General features: G+C 41.0%; 1 protein-coding gene across 6 annotated transcripts; it reads right to left on the reverse strand.

The window, feature by feature from the left end:
• Positions 1–875: 875 nt before the first annotated feature.
• Positions 876–20,413, reverse strand: syt14b (synaptotagmin XIVb). Of its 6 annotated transcripts, none has more exons than XR_014907479.1 (9): positions 11,424–11,552; positions 9,227–10,192; positions 8,874–9,011; positions 6,190–6,449; positions 5,428–5,865; positions 4,812–4,992; positions 4,369–4,425; positions 2,129–2,559; positions 876–2,021 (listed from the first exon to the last, which is right to left on the reverse strand). XR_014907479.1 is itself a non-coding variant. In XM_085381213.1 (9 exons), the coding sequence occupies exons 1-9, from the start codon at positions 20,384–20,386 to the stop codon at positions 2,243–2,245; spliced, it is 1,599 nt and encodes a 532-aa protein (XP_085237339.1). In that variant the 5' UTR covers positions 20,387–20,413; the 3' UTR covers positions 876–2,242. The 6 variants fall into 6 exon arrangements, 4 of the variants coding, with proteins under 4 accessions (XP_085237339.1, XP_085237337.1, XP_085237336.1 ...); XM_085381213.1 differs by lacking the exon at positions 9,227–10,192 and adding exons at positions 16,807–16,854; positions 20,374–20,413 and having other exon boundaries at positions 876–2,559; positions 11,424–11,570; XM_085381211.1 differs by adding an exon at positions 10,999–11,043 and having other exon boundaries at positions 876–2,559; positions 11,424–11,498.
• Positions 20,414–22,077: the final 1,664 nt, after the last annotated feature.

Below are 22,077 nucleotides of genomic sequence, written 5' to 3' on the forward strand. Positions count from 1 at the left end.
AACGAGAGATCCGCATCATGGATGTGCAGCTGCGTGACGCTATCATGTCAATATGGACCAAAAATATCTGAGGAATGTTTCCTGCACTTTGCTGAATCTACGCTATGAAGAACTGTGCCTAATAAAGTGTCCAGTGAGTCATTTTTCTCAGAAATAAAACACTGTTTGTTCCACTTTGTGCGCAGATCAAAAATTTGTAAATGACTTTTCCCCCCTTTGTGGTTTTTTTGAAAATTAAGGCAGAAACCTTAAGAGATGTGAAACATATATCATGTAGTTACCAGTTGTTCATAACCTGCTACACAAAAATTTGATTTGTCGGGCAGACCTTTATATCTTTAGTCACAGCCACTTCCAGGGCTGCCTGCTGTGTGTGTGTCACAAAACTAACTCAGTGGCCAGAGTTGGGAATGAGAGGCAGGTGTTTGAAGGAGGAGAGCATTACAGCACCATGTGCTGATCTGGAGTCTGGATCTAAGTAAATATTTTAACTATATTTTTACAATGTACTTTAGTAATATTTTTTTTAATGTAATTTTTATGCGAAATGCAGAATGATCCATCTATCCAGCCAGCCCATGAATATTTCATCCCACACTTCGAAAGCAGCTCATTTAAGCAGGAAAACCACAGACCTGGCAACCCTGGATGTTTTCCTCCATTTCCAGTCTTTAGTCTACATTAAGCTGGCTCGGACTGCACATTTGCCATTAAAGCTAACTCTCCAAGAATGCGAACAGGCCTGTTCCCCGATATTGTGTCAAAGGTTATCAGTGCTGGCTAAACACAACCTGCACTTTAAAACTTAAGTGCACACCAAACTAAAAATTTTCTGTTATTCCTGATTGTGAAAAAAATGATCATCTATTAGAAAATCTAGATAACATCTGTTTTTTATTAAAACCTGCAAAAACCTCTTTTGAAAACTTAGAAATTGAAATTGGCCCAACAGAAGCTCTAAAGGGACGAGGAGTGGTTGCAGTATTCATAAGTGAGAAGAAGGGTTCAAATCTGACATCACTGGGACAGAGAAAGAAGAATGCGCCCCACACCTCTCGGTTTCAACCAGCAGAAGCAGGGGAAAGGGTTTCATTCACTAATACAAGGGTGTGGCTGTGCAGTCTTCAGCATTCTTATCGGGGGATTTTCTGACTCATAGCTGCTCTTTCAGAGGAGTTTAAAATGGCCTTTGTTCCAGATGAACCCCTCGCCTGGATAATAAGATTTCTCAGTTCTGAACATTTTTTTCCCCGTTTTATTTTAGCCTTTATTTAATAATGAAAATGAGAAAATATGATCATCTCCTTCTTGTGATTTGTTTCGCCACTCAAACTCAAATTACAGCGTACACAGTCGAGGCAGAAACGGCCAGCTTTACTTGGCCTGTGCAGGCTTTTGCATATTCCTCCTCAGCGGGAAGCACCATGTTTCTACATGAATGAACATGGCTGAGTTGTTAGAAGGCTGAATAGTGAAACAGGCTCGATCTGCATTACACAGGAAAGGAAGCTGCTCTTTGATACCGGTGGCATGCAGAGCTGTGTCCAATTCTGTAAGAGACTCGGCAAGCACAAGAAAGAATTGCATTCCTCTCGTCTAAAGTGGCGTCAGATGCATAGTGCACTGAGTTATGCAAGACCACGAGATAAAAAAGAAAATCTGTCTTTGTTTAACGCACAGCCCACAGAAACGACCATAAAACTGGTAGACTAGGAAGAATAACCCAAGAACCTAAAAGGAAAAACCAATGAATGGATCTTGCATAATGTCATGTGCGTGTAAACAAACTGTATAAAGCATAGCTTGTAAGTATAGCTGCAGCATGTTATAGGCCCTTTGTAACAGTCTTCTTCATTCATTGTCTTTTGTCGGTGGCTACGACTGATTGAGTAATGTCTGGTATGCTGGTGGCAGCTGAAATCCAGAAAAGGAAAGAAGGAAGGAGCCTGCTAGTACTGGACCGAGCTCTTTGGTCCAAGATTCAGAGGCGGAAAAATGTCTGGAAGTGTCTTAACATGGTCCTGTAAACAAGGCGGAAGCAGGAGTCAGCCCATCTGTCTCAGAGAAAGGTGGCAGATTAAAGGGTATTCATGCAGTCTGGCAGTTAAGACGAGGAACCCATGCTCACCTCTTACACCTCTATGCAACACACACAACACACATCCCACAGGGAGTTTTCTTGCGTTCCGAAAATGTAGAGGGAATGCTCTTTCTGGAAGTTCGGTCTTGGAAAATCGTCCTCCTATGTGTCGGTGAGGGTGTGCCAGTGGCAGACCTGCTGTCCCTCAGCCTCCTTCATCTCTGTCCAGTGGGCCTGCTGCTCCTCGCTGGTGCTGTTGAGGCCCAGGGAGACCCAGCCCAGCCTCTCCCTGGGCCTCATGCTGCTCCGGCGGCAGAACACCGACACCACTAGTGACACCTCGGACAGCTGGAAGAGCGCCACCTGGAACACGAATGTCTCCTTGTAGATCGGATTGGGCTGGCCACGGCAAACGGCCGTCTTACACTTGGACATCTCCTTTCCCTTTGAGTCCAGCATGGTCAGCTTCACATAGGTGTCTGAAAGGAAGCATTGGAGGAGAGAAGTGAGACATTGCCATCAAGTGGTCGGACATGTGTACTACAGCAGGAGGTACGGAGTGTCTTTTAATAATAGCTCTCAACACCAAGAACGCTATAATTGCCTCACTCCTAAAACTCATGCTGCTGGTGGATTTTTTTTAAACTGTGGAACTCTTTGAAAACTGCAAATGAAGTCCCATTAATCTATTTCATATTTGCTGGCAGCAGATTTCTGAAATATTCTGCACATAAATTATAAATGATGCCAAAGGAAAGTGACCTTTAGAACATGCAAGCAAGTCAGTGCAGGGTAGAAAACTAAAAACTTTGTGGCTTGCGAAGGACTACTGACTGACATGACTGACATTTCTGGGAAGCTACTTTCTTGCCAAGATACTGATCTCTATCAGCTTAGTAAATATGGAGTTAGAGCCTGGAGAAAGTTGGATTATCTCAGAGTAACAACAGGAGAAAACAGCAAACCAGCCAAGGGCTGACCTAATTTAACTAATTCTGTAGAGTCAGTCTAATGCTCCTCTGACTGTGCCACTTCTCATGTTAGCAAGCTGTTCCCTCGATGCTTACATTTGGAAACAGCAAACTTGGTTTACTGAGGTTACTACTAAAAAAACAACTGTGTCTGTTAAACTAAAAACACATTAAACGTTAATAAAAAAAAACCTAAATGAAATGCACTACATGGATCTGCACTATTAGCCAAAAGTTTCCTACCAATCAAATCTTTAATCCAACAAATGTTTTTGTAACTGACATTCGTTCACCACATTAATGCACAACTAGCTGAGCTCCCAGCTCTAGATTTATATATATAACATAAAGAAGTGAGAGCTGAATTCACCCTGTCTGACAAGAAAGCAAAATGCTGAAGTCTGGCCTCAGAGGACCAAACCTAAGAATGCTACAAACTGGTACCTACGGTGCGTAATGTAGTGCACAAAAGTCTTGATCTACCTCCCATTTCTTTATATTTTGCAAGAAAGAATGAATGAAATGTGCAAATAAATACATGGAAACATGCAGTAAATAAGGGAAATAAAACAAAGTTTGTAAAATTCTAACAAACTTGGTATGACCACCTTTGTTCTTCAGCGAAGTCTGAACTCTCATAGCCAAGCTTTCTTGTAATTTCTCCAAGTAGTCTTCTCCAGGCTTCTTAACAGACGTTTAAAGCTCTTCTTTGGATGTTGCCTGCCTTTTGTTCTGTTCTCTGTCAACATGATCCTACACTGCTTCAATAATGTTGAGGTCTGGACACTGGGGAGGCCATTCCCCATTAAATTAGACCTGCTTGCACCGATTTTCAGTTCGGTTCTTGCGTAATTTGGCATACCTCATCCTTTTCTCCTCGTTTCCCTTCCTTAAGAGTGGTTTCTTGACAGCAACATTTCCACTGAGACCACTTCTGCTGAGGCTTCAGTGAACAGTAGATGAATCAACTCAAGTTTCAGATGCATCTCCTGCAAACGCGGTGCTAGATTTTTTCTTAGTTTGCAAGGATGGGACTCATAGCATTCCTCTGAAAATGGTCAGGTACAAGGACTGGACTGAAAATGAGTGAAAAAGCCTCCAATGCCCAACAAAAAGCTCTGAAGGTCCTTCAGAACGCCTGGAGAACATTGCTCAAGATCACTTTTAAAAATTACAATACAGCCTGGCAATATAAAGAGAAAAATGTAAAGGAATGGGAGATGGGGCAATACTTTTACACAGTTCTACACATCTGTACAACCCTCACCAAATCTACAAACGTACAGAAAGCTTACATTTAGTTTACTTTTGTCTTACCTCTCATGATATAAAGCTGTCCCCCTACGAAGTGTTTTACACAACAAAACAGACCATCTGTGGCAGACACACACCATAGCACACACACCATTGGAAAGAAGAAAGAGGGGAAGCAGTTTAAAGATTTCAATATACAGCAGAAGGTCAGCTTTCACGGGAAGCACGGCGAGCATGACAAGCAGCAGGTCCTTCAGCATTTTGGCTTTAATAGCTTAGGTTATTAAAAAGCTGGTGTTCGTGCCAGGAAACGTTCAAATGTAATGATCCTCTATTTGCTTCTGTTGCATGCTGTTGGAAGTCCTGCCCATCTGCTCGGCCCAAACAATAGCCTGACATATCAGCACCCATTGGGGGAAGAGAAGTTTAACTGAACAATTTACAGCGTCATTCCACACTTCAACCCACGCTGGCACAAAAGCCCAAAGTTAAATATATGTACTTACTGACGGGTTTATCAGATGCTGTCGTTTTGAAGTGATTTCCCTTGATTACCTCAGCTGAGAGCTGCCCTGTGGCAGAGTTGTAGATGAGACCCAGGAGGATCTCGGGTGTGGATGAGTCTTCAGTGGAGCGATAGGACAGAGCCCCCGCACTGCGAGACACGCTCACCACAGAGCCACAACCCTGGCGAGGCAAAACCCAGAGGCACTTTATTTGAGTCAATTACCACTTAATCATCAATTAAAACAATAAGAAGCCAATAATTCATTAATCAACCTAGGAGTTAGGAGGGGCAGTTTGAGAGTGTGACAAAGACAGATTTCTGAATCTGTAGAGAATGATGGTAGAAATGTAACTTTCAGTGGAAAAAAGCATCAAAACTTATTCACCAAAACTTTTAAATGTTTTTTAAACCAATTTAAATGGTGACACTATACATGCAGTTTTTATGTCCTAGATGCCCACAGTTGCTTCTTAATAACTGCTCAAATAAAAAATAAAATAACTGCTTCTACAAGGATGTGTAGATGAAGGAATGCTGAAGATACTGATAAATAAAGTAGAAATGGTGTACAGCTGATATTTGAGATGTAAAGTATATTTAAAAAGTGTTCTCACTGTAAGTTCAGAGCCAGGCTCCAGGGTGACAGGTAGAGCAATTTTGCCCTGCAGGTTGAGCTTCGTCAGGTAGAACACCTTCTCTCCCAGGACCTTCTCTTTTTTCATCCGTCTGATGCTGTACAGGCGGAAGCGAACAGCATAGTCTCCCAGGGCCTCCTGCTCCACCCTGGAAAACTTGAATGTTTCTGTGAAGATGGGACACGGGCCCTTCTGAACGCCGGTCTTAGCACGTTGCTTCTTGGTGGGCAGCAGGACCAAGTGGACCTGCCACGAGATGTTGCCGGTCTGTTTGAGAGCAGGAATGTCAGTTGCAGCTGTGACAGTGACGGCCAGCCACTGCTCACTGGAATCGTACTCAAAGGCGACATCCAGGGTGCCGTATTTGGCGAGGGGCTCTGGCTCGTAGGCAGTGGGAAGCGGAGGACCAGAACCATCCTGAATGTACAGAAAAGAAAAAACAATTTCCCCCTCCTTTATGAATTTTACTTTAATTTCTGGAATGTTATTAATTTTTCCCCATTCTGACATAGTATTAGAACACTCAAATAATTAAGTCAGTTCAGAGTGTATTTCCACATTTTTACAGAAAATACACAACAAAAAAATGAAACTGTTGTCAGCGAACGTATCACCCAGCCCTTCCTGTAAGTGTTGATGAAGTGTTGCTCCCAACTTTGATCATTCCATCAAACTACAGGGCATCCAAAACAAACTGCTTACACACAGAAAAGACAACAAACAGTAGGTCTGATCTCCCACCTCTGGCCCTAGAACAGCAGTGCTGTCACTGGGTATGTCCTCATCACAGGCTTTGTTGAGGTAACTCTCTGTGTCCTGGTCCCCGCTGGCCTCGCTGGAGCAGTGGGGGCTGTCACAGTGCTGTGTGGACAGCGCCCTCCTGACCCCTCGCTCTGAGCGGGATCGAGAACCCACGCAGGCCCCTGAGCCCTCGTCTTGGTACGGTGGAGGCTGAGGTTCACCGAGCGAGGAATCTTTCTTTATCCTCTGGATGCTGCTGGCTGCTCTCACGACAATGACAAAGAGGGATGCAGAAGGAGTGTTACTGGAATCGTACTGTGCTCTGCATGGAAACTCACTAGGTATGCAACATACAGTCTAGCGACATACAGTGTCTCCTCAGTCTTTGCAAACCTATATTGTCATTTTAAATTCTTGTTAAATCTTGGAAAAACAATATTTCATGTACTAATATAGTGGTGTCAACCATAAGGTCTGGGGGCCATAATCGGCCTAGCAAAGACTCTAGTCTGGCCCACTAGATGGAAAATTATAAGACGTGCAAATATATTTAGACTTTTATTGTATTTTCATACATTTTACACCTTTTCCTACTGATAAAGCCACCCCCACCCCCAACCACTGTGCTTTATACTACTACTCCTGTTTTTGTGCTATTTAATGTAGAAATGTGTTTTTGTTTTTAACAGTGAGTCCACTTTTTTTAAGGGAATAAATGGAAAACTAAGTTTTATAATTTTATAATTCCAGGGTAGTCTGGGAAATGAACTACCAGAACTTTTGTCATTTTATACATTTATCATGTAGTTTAACTGTTCAGGCCCACTTATGGCCAAAATATACAAAGAAAACATTCCCTGTAAGCCAAAAGAGAAAGTAAAGAAACACATTCTCACTCATTATGTGTTTATACAGCTCTCTGCACTGAATCATACTTGGCTCTCTTCCACAGCATGTCTTTTGTCCTGTTTTCCTCCTCCTACCCCAACCAGTCGCGGCAGACGGCCGCCCCTCCTTGACCCTGGTTCCGCTATAAGCTTCTTCCTGTTAAAAGGGAGTTTTTCCTTCCCACTGTCACCAAAGTGCTTGCTAACAGGGGGTCATATGATTGTTGGGTTTTTCTCTGTATGTACTATTTTACGGTATACCTTACAATATAAAACGCCTCAAGATGACCGTTGTTGTGGTTTGGTGCTGTATAAATAAAACTGAATTGGACTGAATTGTAAAGAAAGCTCTTAGAACATTAGTTAGTTATCCCAACTGGCAAAGACGCACAGTAAACAAGGTCAGACAACAATAAGGGAGAAACAAAATGACAAACAGAACAACGCTGTCATCCCTTATGTAGCAGGTTTATGGGATAAACTCAGGAAACTCTTCTCCAAGCACGACATCCCAATGCACTTCACACACAGCCATACACTCAGACAAAAACTGGTTCATCCCAAGGACAAAACTCCCAAACACGAACTGAACATCGTAGTGTATGCAGTGCAGTGAGGAGTGCTCAGACCTCTACATTGGAGAAACCAAAAAGCCACTTCATAAACACAACATAGAAGAGCCACCTCGACAGGACAAGACTGAGCCGTACATCTGGATCTAAAGGACAAAGGTCACTCTTTCGAGGATGTCAATGTCCACATTTTGGACAGAGAAGACAGATGGTTTGAAAGAGGATGAAATAAGCCATCTTTGAACAGAGGGTGTGGCTTACAACACCAACTGTCTGCCACCTATAATGTAGTTTTGAGATCCCTTTCCAGGTGCCTTTAATTCCCATTAATACCTTGCAATGGTTTCACATGAAACCTCTGCTGATAATAACCCACACCCTTTTTCACACTTTGGCTCGTGTGATGAGGCACATGATCAATACTGGCTCCTTATTCATATTCATATTAAATCTATTCATTAAATATGCATCCTGTGATTTTTTTCCTCATCACAATATTTGACAAAAGCAGCTTTAATTAAAACATTTAAAAGATCATTTTACAACAATAAAGATCAACACCACATTATGTTTGTGCAGTAAAAAATGAAGATACAGCCAGTTAGGTTAGATTGGCCTGGCATCTGAAACCTGGCAGGTGAACACAACACAATCAAAACATATCACTGCATAAAGATAGAAATAGTGGCTTTTAGAGATTGTAGCATGAGAATATTTGTTACTTCTGGATCAATCTGGGTGAGTTTTTCCCCATTAGTCCTGAGGGTAGTGTCATTATTGAATTATAACCAGATTCATGTATTTGGGTGTTAGACTGCTATCAATTTTCTATTCCAAGTCTGGGAAAGAAACCAAATAAATTTTACTTCCTTCTAGTAACAGACATTTAGCACTAACCCAAGATGTTTAGAGAAAAGGACACTTGCCAGAAACTCTCCATATGATCCACCAAAGAGACATTGGGGCTCAATGAAACGAAACCCAAAATATGTAGCTATTTCTATTAATTAAAAAAAAAAAAAAACAGAATAGACACTACAATTACAGATAAATAAACACAAAAAGATGTTATGCATTTGATGTTCCGAGTTTAGTATTTATGCAATCTTAGATGATTCTTGTATGCATTGTGTTTTATGATTCTTATCATATTGTATCTGATTTTGTGGGGTTTTATGTTCAGCGATGTACCGTGTACGTACTTTTCCACTGCATGTGCTCTCACCCTGTTCACTGGAGGCCTCGCTGCTGTATCCTCCGTGCTCAGATGACTGTTTGCGTGTGCTGCTCCATGCAGAGGTTGTGTTCTGCTGGGCCTCGCCCTCTGGAATTCTGTCCTCCTCACTGTCTGATAAAACTCCCTCTGCACGTCACACATGGGCATTAATTCTAGTAAACCACAGATTATAACGTGTGCAATATTTAACGAAGTAAGAAACTCAACCAGTTAAACATGCAGCTGCTGAAACTGGCACACAACAGGTCAAAATTGTGAATTTTAGTGCAAGAACTTGAAAACATGAGCAGAAGAGAAGATCCAAAGGGCAGTGAGGAGAGAGAAGCAGCACACTCTCTAACCTTGGTTTCCTTTCTTTTTCCCCTTTTTGCTCTTCTTGCCTTTGTCCCTCTTTTTTTCCACATCCGAAGCCTGTTCAGTTTTTTTCGAACCCTCTTTTGCGACTTTCCCCTTTTTCTTATCCGACGTTTTCACTCTGGAAGACGATCTATAAAGCTCAGATTCTTCCTCATCGTCTCCCTCTCGCTCAGTGCCATCCTCTACCTTCTCTCCCTCCTCCTCATGATCTTTTTGCTCTTCCTGCTTTGACACCCTGCTTTCACTCTCACAACCAGATGAATGAGGAGTTTTATCATTGTCACCACTTTTTTGCTGAACAGCTGATTGGTCATTTGACTTCTTTTCTGTGTTTTCTAAATCATCAGCCTTCTCCTCTTGAGAGTCTTCTTCATTTCTCGGAGACTTGGCTTCTTTCTCCAGCTGCTTCTGTCTCCTTTCTCTTCTCCTCTGTTCTCTCCTCTCCTGTAGGTCCTTCTCCTCTTTCTTCCTCCTCTCTTCCTCTGCTAACTCGGCTTCTGTCTTTTTAACTCGCCAACATCCGTCCCTCCATTCCCACTCCAGCTGGCTCTGAGTGTTCTCTGCCTCGGTTGTATCACTAGTTTGGCTGTTCTTTGAGCCTGTGTTCCCCCCCTCTGAGTCTCTGGGCATTTGCCACATGCTTTTACTCCCGGACTTGCTTTCTTGCAGGGTGGAATTCTGACCCGATTCCTGGCTGCCGTTTTCTCCATCTTCCTTTTCCTGCACCTTGTCGATGATAGTAGTGACCTGTTCGGTCAGCTGGTCACTGACAGCATAGGTGACATCGCTGACGGCATTGGCGAGATCGTCCACACGACTGGTGACTGAGTCCAAGATGGAGGAAATGTTGACAGATGGGAGGTTCTGCTGGAAACTCTTGAAGAAGGCCATCTCTCAGCCGGGGTTCCTCCTGTCACCGTGCTGATCACTAGATTAGCTCATCAGAGGCACTGACACAACATGTGTTTGTTAGCATGGTGTGCTGGCAGTGTTACAGTGAGTGCTGACATGTACATACGCACCAATATGGTGGTAATAAGAATTATACTCGTTACAGGTCTCATGCTTAGACATTATCGGTCAGTGTCACGGATGTAGAGTAAGCCTAGTCATAGACTAAAAGAAAAATACAATTAAGACCACAAAAATAGCTTTCAGTTCAAAACTTAGACAAGACTATGTGTGTCACAGCAAAAGCAATAAAATGTGTATTATTCTGCCTTCAAAATAAGAAAATACAAAAACTGCAGTGTTACACATTTAATGGTTTAAGCCAACTGTGCTAACTCTTACTTCCTCTACTCTGACACTGTGCTGGTTTTGTCTTGGTGCTTTTTGCAAACAGCACACATTATGACTCGTTTGCAAACCGAACATTCAATAATCATAACAGCCTGAATCCACGGTGGATGAACTGTGGTAATTGTTGGGTCAAGCTTTTTGGCATCAGCGCTAATACATGCAACCAATTCTACACTGAACAACACATCACCACAATTCACCATCAGCCTTTTATGGCTGAGGGATAACAAGAGTTGGATGCACAAGTTTGAATTTAGTTTGGATTTTCCCTATTCAACCCAGGTTCAAAAAATATACATGCAGGCTAAAATGTGCTTACTTAAGCCTTCTAATAAGTGGTGCTTAAGGTTCTACAATGTCTTAACTTGACAAGGCCAAGGCCTAATTACTTCTCCTTAGTGATCATGATTGACTACAGAAAAATCATTTATTTGACAGAACTCAATGGACTGACCAATACTGAGAACAACAGGAAAGTCCAAGGAACCTTGGTGAAGACCTAAGAAGGACATAAGTAGACTTAGACAAGTTGAGAAGGTTTTAATTCTTAATCAGAGAGCAAATTCTGTACAAGTGTACAAATTAAGAAACAAAACAGTAAGCCGAGGTAATAGAATGACATCGTTTTGACTTGGAGAAATGTTGTCTCAGTTCATATGCCGTTGTATTTTTTTTAACAGAACACAGCTAAGAGGATGCAAAGCTGCCATTAATATCATAATGCAGCAGGTACAATGTTCAGTTTAAGCATGGCTCATAAAGATGTGGATGCGCTGTCATTACAGTGATGCCCACACGATAAAGCCGAGAGCAATCCAAACGTCTGCATAAATTTCTACAGATTTAATAGCGTAATAAATCTTTGAGTGTGTTCAGTACCTGGCTGGTTGTTCTTATAGTCACTGAGATGTGACAGATTGTCAGGACTCTCCATTGACAATTTGTTGTTGAGGTAAAGAAAAAACAGAGCCATCAATGCCATGAAAGCTGCAATGGAAGACAGGACACCCAGGAGCTCGGGAGAGACTGAGGAGAAGAAGAAGAAGAGGAGGAGCCATGAGGAACAAGCAAAGCAAGAACTGACAGAAAAAAAGAAATCCAAATGTTAGACTTAAACAGAAGTAATACCAAACCAAGGTATTTGATTAAGTAAGAAAAAAAGAGCCCCATGTTTTTCTAATAAAAATACACAAGGTGGTTACAAGCTAAAAAAAAAAAAAAAAAAGTCTTTTGATCAGGACTCCTGAAAAGCCGCAAACAACCCCAGTCAAATAATTTGTTTTGTGATAATATCTTAAAGTTGCAATAAAACTCCTGCCATTTTGGCTTGTCAGAGGAGAGTTAGATATTTTTCATTTTAACAGATCCACTTCAAAGGCACACGAGATAAAATCTACAGCACTGTATGTAGGCCAACCATACTTCATGTAACCATGCAGCCCTGTGCTATTTTTATAAGAGCCTCAAAGGGACTGTATCTAACTGAAACCTAGACTCAGCAAACCCAGGGAAAAAAACAGACCGGGCCTTGGTTTAATAGGCTACAACACAGACACAGCACAGTGTAATAGCCAGGAAACGGGGAAGAGAAGGTGGACAGTGAAGCATGAACTGCATTTCTAAAGATCACTTGAAAGGGCAGATTGCTAAATAAGAGACACTGAAACTGAGCGAGTTATAGGCACATATTACTGCCTTAACAAAATTTAATCCCAATAAAAAACTATGGGCATATTCATGAATTAATCCCTCTGCATTTCCATTTTTAAGGATTAGGTTGTTTTATACCCCTAATCCAAATTGTCCAATCACGGCTCATCGATTGTAACTAAGCAAAATACCAGAGCAATAGTATAAAAGAGTTTCGAGGGTTATGTTGAGTTGTTGTGTTATAATGTAACATAGCAGAATTAGATCGTACGTATCTCACAGCAGCAAACAACCAACTTTACACTGCAGTTACTCATTTAAATACTGTCTAAAAACGGCCACAGGCAGCTTTAAGATGCTGCTTCACGTCCCTTTAAGGTGAAATCTTACACTGCTTACTGAAACCTCATTCACAATATTGCCGTGTTGTTCCATTTTCATTTGTGACACATTATATTTGGTGGTATGAGTTTGGTGAAATTGAAGATGACTGTTTGTTTCAACATTAAAACAAAACAAAGACATAAACCTGAGGTATATTTGGGACAACTTGATGGAGCTTGACAGTTGTTACACATCTGCATTGCAGCAGGTGGTCACATCCTGAGGACCAATCACCCGTCATTGATCAAATTGGTGTAAAAATCTGGTCTCAGATGAGAAAACGAGAGAGGAAAAACAGAGGTATACTTTTGCAAACCTTGTTACTGAACTTATTATGGACCGACTTGTCTCACCATGGCAACAGGCAGAGATGACTATAGCCTGACAACTAGCTGCTGCCTGCTGCAGACTGCCAAAATGGTGAATGCTAAATTCCCAAGAACGGCAAAAGAAGTAGGAGGGAGATAAGAGAGCAATGTGACAACAGAGGCTTACCTCCTCTAAATGAATATCCTCTTTAAAGCCAAATGTTCCCAAAAAGCACTGCTTCTTAAAGCACTGATAGTAAATGATCTAAGAAGAGGGAGGGAAATAACAAAGTTGTCCAGCTCAAAAGTAATCCTACATGTAACAAATCCCTGACACTTAGTCTGGTCCAGCACTCGCCAGGCTTACGTATCAACTCTCACTCCCGACAGCAGTGTTGATTGAGGCAGAATGACCTCTGAGGCTACGAGAGCAGCAGCCATCTGTCGAAAACGAACAGCTTATGGTCCTGAGCTGCGGCAAGCGATGACACTTCATACATGGCCATATTCTGTAAATGTCAACAGCAGCTGAATAATTCAGACACCTGGGGTAGGTAACCTGAGCCCCCCCCCCCCCAAACGATATACACTGGAAAGTGGAGCGGAGCAGCAAAGAGGCCTTTGAAACAGTTCGCCCTCCTGTTTTTACATAATACCTAGGAAAGTGTGATATCTCTCTTAAGAGCAGAGCAGATTAAGGTGGATTTTTTAAAAACTCCGCTCTTTCATCTCATTTTATCCTCCCTGAGTGTGTGTGCATGTGCAATCTGTGTGTGCAAACTGAATAAACAAGATAAAAATAACAGAATAAATCTGTTTCTCACAGCATGTGAACTCAGGCTGAACTCCGGATTCTGAAATGAGCCTCAGGATTCAATCTACCTTTTTTCCCCAGGTAATGACTCCAGCAAGCTAACAAACAAACATGAAAGCACAGCCACCGAAGCATTCATTGAGAAAATAAATAACAGCCTGAGAGAAATGTGAGCTAGTTTGAATGAAGTGTCTGTGTCAAATAAAACAAGGGAAGCAAATTACTCTTTCATGTTCCTAATCTGCTAAGACACAGAATGACTAAAATTTCGACATTGCGAGTGCTTGATTAATTTACTTTGTTTAAAGCTTTAAAACTCAGTGGCGTTTCTGGGACATGCTCGTTATGCAATCTGGAATTGTTGCTTACACATGGACCTCTGATACGAAACAAAACCTCCACTCTGAATAAATCATGAACACACAGCTGCCTTCTTTTGCTGAAGTGAACCTAAACTTGATACGCTGTGCATAATTCACACATGAACCGTGTGCTTACTGAGAAAGCTATAGAAAAGCATTCTATACATCATATTTCAGTAAAAATTCACAAGCAAAAGAGAGTGCCTGGGGGTGGGGGGATGAGCCAGTCTTCTCCAGTCATGCAACAGAAAGGCTTAAAAATGCACGCACAAAGGCCTGCTTAAGAAATGGCATTATATCAAAATTTTATAATCTGCTTACATCAGAAAACTCACAAAATAAAGCTGAAACAAAGATCTGGAAACTTAAATCTTAGCAGAGGATTGAAAATCAGCTTGTGCTGTAATGCATAACAGATGGTGAATACACGTGTCAGATTAACTCGTAACTGGTTAATGCGCACATATGTAGCACCTGCCAAGTGGTAAATTGGTAAGATAAAAAATATATGCACTAAATTCACAGCCGCTAAAGGAATACTTATATTCCCTGTATTTGTTTTAATTGCTGTTATGTTTGCCCTTTTCGTTCATTTCTTCTTGATCTTTTTGCCAGGAGGGATAAAGAGTTCACACATCTACATGTCAAATGATTATTTTATACCTGATGAGGGTAAAGCTTTTACATCTTGAAACAGGACTGGGTAATTAATTTTTCCCCAAGGGTCCATATTAGAAATTGGGGTTGCTGTAGATGGCCTCTACCTATAGCTCAACTCACTTTTGCTCATTTTATAAGCTTATTGGTCCGTCCCTCCACAACAGTCCTAATTTCCCATGTGGCCCCTTGGTAAATATTAATTACTAATCCCTCGTCTACTGTGCAAACAACAATAAAACTAACAAAAACAAAACACTGTCATAGCTTCCATGTTGGAAAAATGAAGCCAATGCATAAGTGCCTTAAAGCTGAATCGTGGTATTGCCTACTCATTCAATGACTAACAACTTGCCAATCGCAAATCATTAGCAAGTTAGCAAGTGGTTCTCAGTCAGACCCATCTTTTCAAATCACATCCGTTTTCTGCAACCAAGATGGTGACAGTGAAAAGGTTTCAAAATGGAACTTCAAAAACCAATGAAATTTTCACAGCAACCACTAGGGCTGTTTGATATAACGATATATACCGGATGACGATATAAAAACGTCTATCGTTTAATTTTACGCTATCGTTTGTTTCGTGGTGTCGCAAAATAAACTGTTTAGGGCAATATTTTTTCATCGTTTTGATGGTCACTGTAGTGGCTATATTAATTTCTTAAAGTTCTCTCTTTCTCTTATATTTAATATAACCACACCACGGATGGAAAAGCGCATGTATTTATACGACAACGACGGTAAAACCATTGCGTCACGTGTCCTCTTGTTTATGTTCCACATAAACCTTTCACAATAAAGCTCAAGATCCTGTTGAGACTTTTCAAAATAAACTGAATCGCGTGAAAGAGCAGATTATTTACGGATGAGAAGCAAAAAAAGAGCCGCCAGGTGCTAAAAAATAAACCTTAGACTCAAACGTTAGAACAGGCTTTTCCCCGCAGCACGCTGTGTAATAAATACTCGCAAAGAAAACGGCGGCCGTTAAAACTTATGTCTAAAAATGTATCGTTTCATGCATCGGCACCCTTGACTCCAGGTACATGACGCCCAGCTGGAAACAGTCCACGCAAGTCGAGCTGCCCGAGATTCACAGAATTTACAAAAAAAATGTAAATTTTTTGTGATTTATATCGATAGATGTCTTATATCGGGATATGAGATTTTGGTCATATCGCACAGCCCTAGCAGCCACAGCCATCTTTAATACTGTCTATGGTTACAACATGAAAACGGAGCATCACAAAATCTTAGAGACAATCCTACTGCGTGCCAACCGCTTGCCTCATTATCAGAATTTAATACAGAGGTGAATTCTACAACTTCTTATTTCAGTTTCTGGATTTGCAGTTATTCATCAGGGCTGATGTCTGTGACATTCAGCATTCAGGAACTCCTTTTTTTGAAGGGAACCCTGTCAGGAGGGCTGATAGACAGGAACAGCTACACTCCTGTGTGGAAAGATCATCCCTGACCTGACCGTTATTCACTGCATCATTCAGAAGTCCATAATCAGTCCAAGATGCTGTAGAACACTTTACCTAGCTGAGTCATTTTCAAATATTTCTTGATATTTAAACTCCAAAGCCTGCTGTTGATCTTAATGTTGATCTAAAACATGATGCCGCCCTTCCTGTCTGGAGATGCAGATGTGGGAAAGAGACCAACGCACCGCAGATGACACTACACAAGAAATCAGAATCATCAGTACATCATCCAAGCAGGATGTTTAAACAGGAATTTACTGCAATAGGATATTTATTATTTCTCTGAACTAACTGCATTTTGTGCTGTTGCATTTTCACATTATTACATATTAAATATTAAATGGCACAGCTAGTCAAAGTGGAAGAAGTGGAAGTGGGATTTAATTATGTCATGTTAAACCCATTTGTATTCTTTAAGTTTTATTGTCTAAAAAAGGAAATCATAAGACTTTTAATATTATGAATATTAAATTAATTAAATATAAATGCAATATTATTGTAAATACCCTGGTTAATTTCTTTTCTTGTTGTTTAACAAAATATACTCTTGAAAATGCACACACGCACGGTTTTAAATGTGTGGTTGCAATGTGGTCTTACCTCGTCTGGCACAGATGAGCTCATGAACACCACAGTTCCTCCCCCCTCCTGTGAGAAAGACGATGTAAAGCTGGGAGTCAGAGTTTTAAATATGACTTTATGCAATGTAGAAACATATGGTCTGTCCTCAGGTTAAATGAGACAGATGAACATGTCAGCAAACATAAAACCAATAGGCTTGAATGACCTTGTTTGCTTTTCGTGGTCTCTGTTTCTCTGTCTTTAATATATTGATGGGTATATTAGCCTATAGAGCAGTGTAGGCTATCATTAATCATCTCTATACCAGTAATAACCACGGGCCACTACAAAGGAACACTTTTAAAAATGCACTCTGCCACAGCTACTCTGAGGCTCAATGATGTCAAGAAGTCATGCATATTAAAGGCAGTAATTATAGCTCCATGCATTTTTTATAAGGCAACTAATAACTCATTGCTGTGATGACTGGCATGGATTCTACAAAGTAATTTCCTGTTTTATTTTGTAATTCCACTTAGCTATGATGCCTTGTCAGTTTTACTCTGTGTCTCTGTTTGTTTTCCGGATATTTTTTTTTAATAACGCCTCTTTTTAATTAGCTGTCATTGTCCCTTGTTTATGCATCTCCTGTAAAGCTCTTGCCACTGGCCTTCAGTTCCCAGTCGAGCATTTTTTATTATTGCTTCTCCGTATCCTTTCCTGTAAGTTTTGAGCACAGGGTGGGTTTTGTATTCTAGTTTGATTTTTCTGGAGACATTTACTGCACTGTTTGCTTTGAACTGCCTTCCTGTGTAATCCCTTATTACTCGCCTAGTCACCAAAAAAAAAAAAAAACAATTAAAAAGGTAGGGTTCATTGATAGGCGCATTTTAGCCTTATGCTAAACAAGAAAATAGAATATTTCATCTTTCAAATAAATGCTCTTACATCTATTTTAGCCTTGTAGTTCTGTGGTTGTAAGGCTTTCCTTTTCGGTATGTTAAATAGAGGAAAAAGTCCGTGTACAGTGACAGATGTGAACCCAACCCTTCAACAAGTCACTAAAAGTTCCTCTGTCAAATTGCTATATTTGGGTCGGCTCCTACAACTATAAGCAACAGCGTAGAAATTTAAAAAATAAAATTACATGAACTATTTCCTCGACAGATGCAAAAGCCCAGGCATGAGTTGCTTTGCTGGAAAATTATCAACATGATTTTGTAACGCAATGCAATGCAATGCAATACGCTGCTCTGTTTGGGTTATGGAGAAATAAGTTTTAGGATTTAGTATTTTCACTGGAATACAATTTCATAATGTGTCAACTGGTTGTTTTACATCATCGCTATGAGGCTTAAGTTAACAGTGCTTCCTCTCCTTCACATCCCCAAGTTTTTACAGTGACACATAATCTCTCTTTGGCTGAACAGTTCAGTATTGAGGCTCCAGTATCACCATTAATTAAGGTGTCTCTACTTAAGAGTTTGGCAAGGTCACGTCTTGGCTCTGAATTTAGGTTTATTATTAAATTAAAAATAGCGGCAATGTGTTTTATACATTCTGAAATTTGTTGCTGAGTTGTCTCAAACCAAGAAACAAAATTTTAGTGCATTAAGAATCCCTTCATAACGTTAAAAAAGGTGTATTAGTTTCTTCACATCCAGGACTGCACAAGATAGTAGAAGTGGCATGAGGTCTTGACTTTAGTGCCAGAGCAAAGAGAAAACTGTGACTGAGGTAGCAGACAGACCTTGAGCGACTCAATTCATTCTATTAATTCATTAGCAGAAATTCTCTGTTGTCTATTCTCACCAAACTTTAGTAATTCTTAGTGTACAACAAGTACTTGCCTTAAAAGCTCAAAAAGAGATGGATTTTTACAATAATAGAAGTAAATGTTGTCACTGTCTGTCTGTGTACAGTTGTGACTCATATTCTGCTTTCACTGAGCCAGACTTTAGGTTATATTTCTCCATATTTTCTGAAGGTCCTACAGAGACTTTCTATGGAAACTGCCTGTTTTTCCACTCATTTTTAGTCCAGTTCTCATATCTGACCATTTCCAGAGAATTGCTTTTTTTGTTAAGCCACTTAACACCGACCTATTAGTTAATATAACAATGCCTCCACATCAGTGCTGATACAGAAGGAGAAGAAGTCAAAACAGTAGGCAAAGAAATTGTTTTTTCCACAGTATTTCAAACTGTTTCAACAAGTCCTGTGTATAATCTGCGAATCTCTGAACTTCTGTTCGCCAGCCACTGCATAGTAGGTGTGGTGAAGCCCTTACATTTCAACACTGGACCTCTCCACACCCTCATCCAATGATGTTCTAACATCAAGGTTTAAGACCAGCTTCTGGACCAGTGATTCCCAAAATGTGCCCCGGGAAGGTACTGCAGGTGGGCCGTGGTAATAACAGAACTTCAGTTTGAAATTACTCACAAGTATGTACAGTTACAAATTTATATAAATGTATTTATTCATATGAAAAGTATTAAAACTGGTAATATTTATAGACAACAGCATTTTGAATAAAATTTTCAAGGAAACATATCACCCTCTCTTATATTTGAATGGAGTAACGGTTTAAGATTCGTTGAGCCCCACAGATTTGCTGGTTTTTAAGTGGGCCGCAGCACTCTTGACTTTAGGAATGGCTATTCTAGACCAGTGGCATTACTGGAAAGGTCCCCAGGATGGGAATTTGGGGCAAGTGCCACCCATTGCTACCCTTCTGTACACGCCCCTGCTCAGTGACGCCAAGCTACTGCAAATTTCATTAAAAATTTGCAATAAAACATCTAATTTAAAAAAATTACACTAAAATTCTTCTGGAGCTGTCTATCTTTAATTAAACCACACCACCTCTCTCAAGTGACACTGCGCAGGAACAAGCGCCCGTGAAACAATAAGACCCGTATCCGTGACAGCACGGGACAAGGCACGAGCCTACTTTTTGTCGCTGCCTGGTGATGTGTCCCGGTCACTCTCACTAAAGCCTGTAGGAGACACTTTTCCCTCAGCATGAAGGCTGTTAGATCCGCTGCACATGTTAGCTATGAAGGTATCTACAGCACGTGCAGCCATCAAATAAAGTTTGACAGCAGCGGAGTGTTCTTCAAATATTACAACCCTATTCTTCCGCCAAGTTATATAGTTCTTTAACGGAAGAAAAACAAAAAGTCATGTGACGCTAAGCAGCGGCATGCTAAGACTTTGTGTTAAAATATTCAAATTAATCGCTACGTGCTCACAGGTGTCCCATAACTGACGCTTTTTCTGCCGTCTAAAAACATCCCTAGTTTAAAATCAAAGCACCGGGACTGCCTGCTTGTCTCGGTTTACTCGCGAATCACTTCACGTGCACATCCCGAGAAGATAATGAGACCTCAGCGGTCCTGCATCAGTGCGGGTGTCCGCACTTCAGCATCAGCCCCGCGCCCCCGGAGCACTGCGGTATACTCGCCGCGTGAGTTACAGAGAAACTGGACCAGAAATTACACACTCGGTGAATACCGCGTGAGATTATGGAAAGACGTCCTCCTTCAGCCCCGTGCAAAGTTTCCCACGAGTCCCGCAGGACACCTGAGAGCGAGTACCTACCGTCAATCGCCATGATGCTCCGTCCCGGACTCTACCAACTGTAGGGGGGTGTGGGGGTGTGATGGAGGCGGCCGGTCATTCATTTGTGTGTGTGTGTGTGTGTGTGTGTGTGTGTGTGTCACAGAGAGAGCGAGAGAGGTTGTGTAACAGTTCTATATGTATATAATAATAATAATAATAATAATAATAATAATAATGGATACTTTATTGATCCCCATGGGGAAATTACTTGTTTTTCTCTGCATTTGACCCATTCACTCAGTGAAGCAGTGGGCAGCCCACTAAGCAGGCGCCCGGGGAGCAGTGTGTAGGGACGGTACCTTGCTCAGGGGTACCTCAGGGTAGCCGTTCGAACCGCCGACCTTCCGATCATGGGGCGACCACTTTACCTACTGAGCTATCCCTGCCCCAATATATATATGTGTATATATTTAATTATATAAAACAGGCTACAAATAATAATATGTGCAGTATAACTGTATTATTGATGTAGGTTGGTTATTTTTGTTCTCCGTGGTAACATTCATTTGGATTTCATTCATTTGTCCAGTTGTAGTAACCTACACTTTAGAAGTCTGCTGTTATGCTACATTATTCCAGTTATTCCACCTCATTTCTGGGGCAAATATTGTGCGTTTAACTGCAGTCCAATTGCACTCTCTTTCCAAAAAATTGTAATTGTTGAATAAAAAATACCTAAGACCCGATATTGATAAGATAATGATAAATGCTTCTGTTTCTTCTGGAGGAGGGACCCTCCTGCTTCCTCAGTTGATCATGAGAAGGCGTAGCCCATCTTCCTCCACCGCTTTTTATCTCCTCAAACCTCTACCTCCCCCTCTCCTTCCACCTCTCCATCACTCTCCATTTTTTTCTTTCTCCCCTCCCTTCTTCATCCTTTTTCTTTTCTTTTTTCACCCTCGCTTAACTTATTCTTAACTAACAATAAATATAATCAACCATATTTTTACTTGTGCCAAATCAATGTCTTCATTCAAGAAAAATTCATCTTAAGAATAAAAACAACAAATGTGTGATGTGTGTGTTGATGGACCGGCACACATATGTTTTACATTTTAGCAGTATCTGTTGTGATACGTCTGAGAGTGAAGTTAAGTAACGTGGGTTACTAGTGGTTCCGAGAATATTTAAAAGTGGAATGGGAGCCAGAGCCTTCGGCTTTCTCTGCCTTCACGATTAAGCTTAAAACTTTCCATGTTGATAAATGTAACTCTATACACCACACCCTGTCCAAGTATTGTTGCTGACTATGTCCTTCCCTTTACGACCACAGTGTACCCATCTTCTCATGGCTGCTTCCAGCAGGACAGCATGCTGTCTCACTGCGCTCAAATGGCCTTCACACGCACCACATCTCAATCCAACAGTGCACCTTCGGGGTGTTTTGGACCCGTAGATTCACATCATGAATGTGCAGCTGACAAATTTGCAGCAACCGCATAAGGCTTTCATGCCAGTATGAACATGTCTGAAGAATGTTTCTAGCACTGTGTTGAATCTGTGACATGAATGATTAAGACAGTTACGAAAGCAATAAAAGAGTCCAGCAACTGGATCTAATATTGCCTGTGAGCTCAATAAAATAAAATATAGCAGGAAAACAACGCCAGATCAGTTTCTCCTCGTCGTTAACAAACAATCAAGCGTTACCCCACACTGCTGACGTCACTACGGGAAGTCACG

Source organism: Rhamphochromis longiceps, linkage group LG15, assembly GCF_057381845.1.
Source record: "Rhamphochromis longiceps isolate RC_006_pf linkage group LG15, R_longiceps_female_GT1.1, whole genome shotgun sequence".
Classification (NCBI taxonomy): domain Eukaryota; kingdom Metazoa; phylum Chordata; class Actinopteri; order Cichliformes; family Cichlidae; genus Rhamphochromis; species Rhamphochromis longiceps.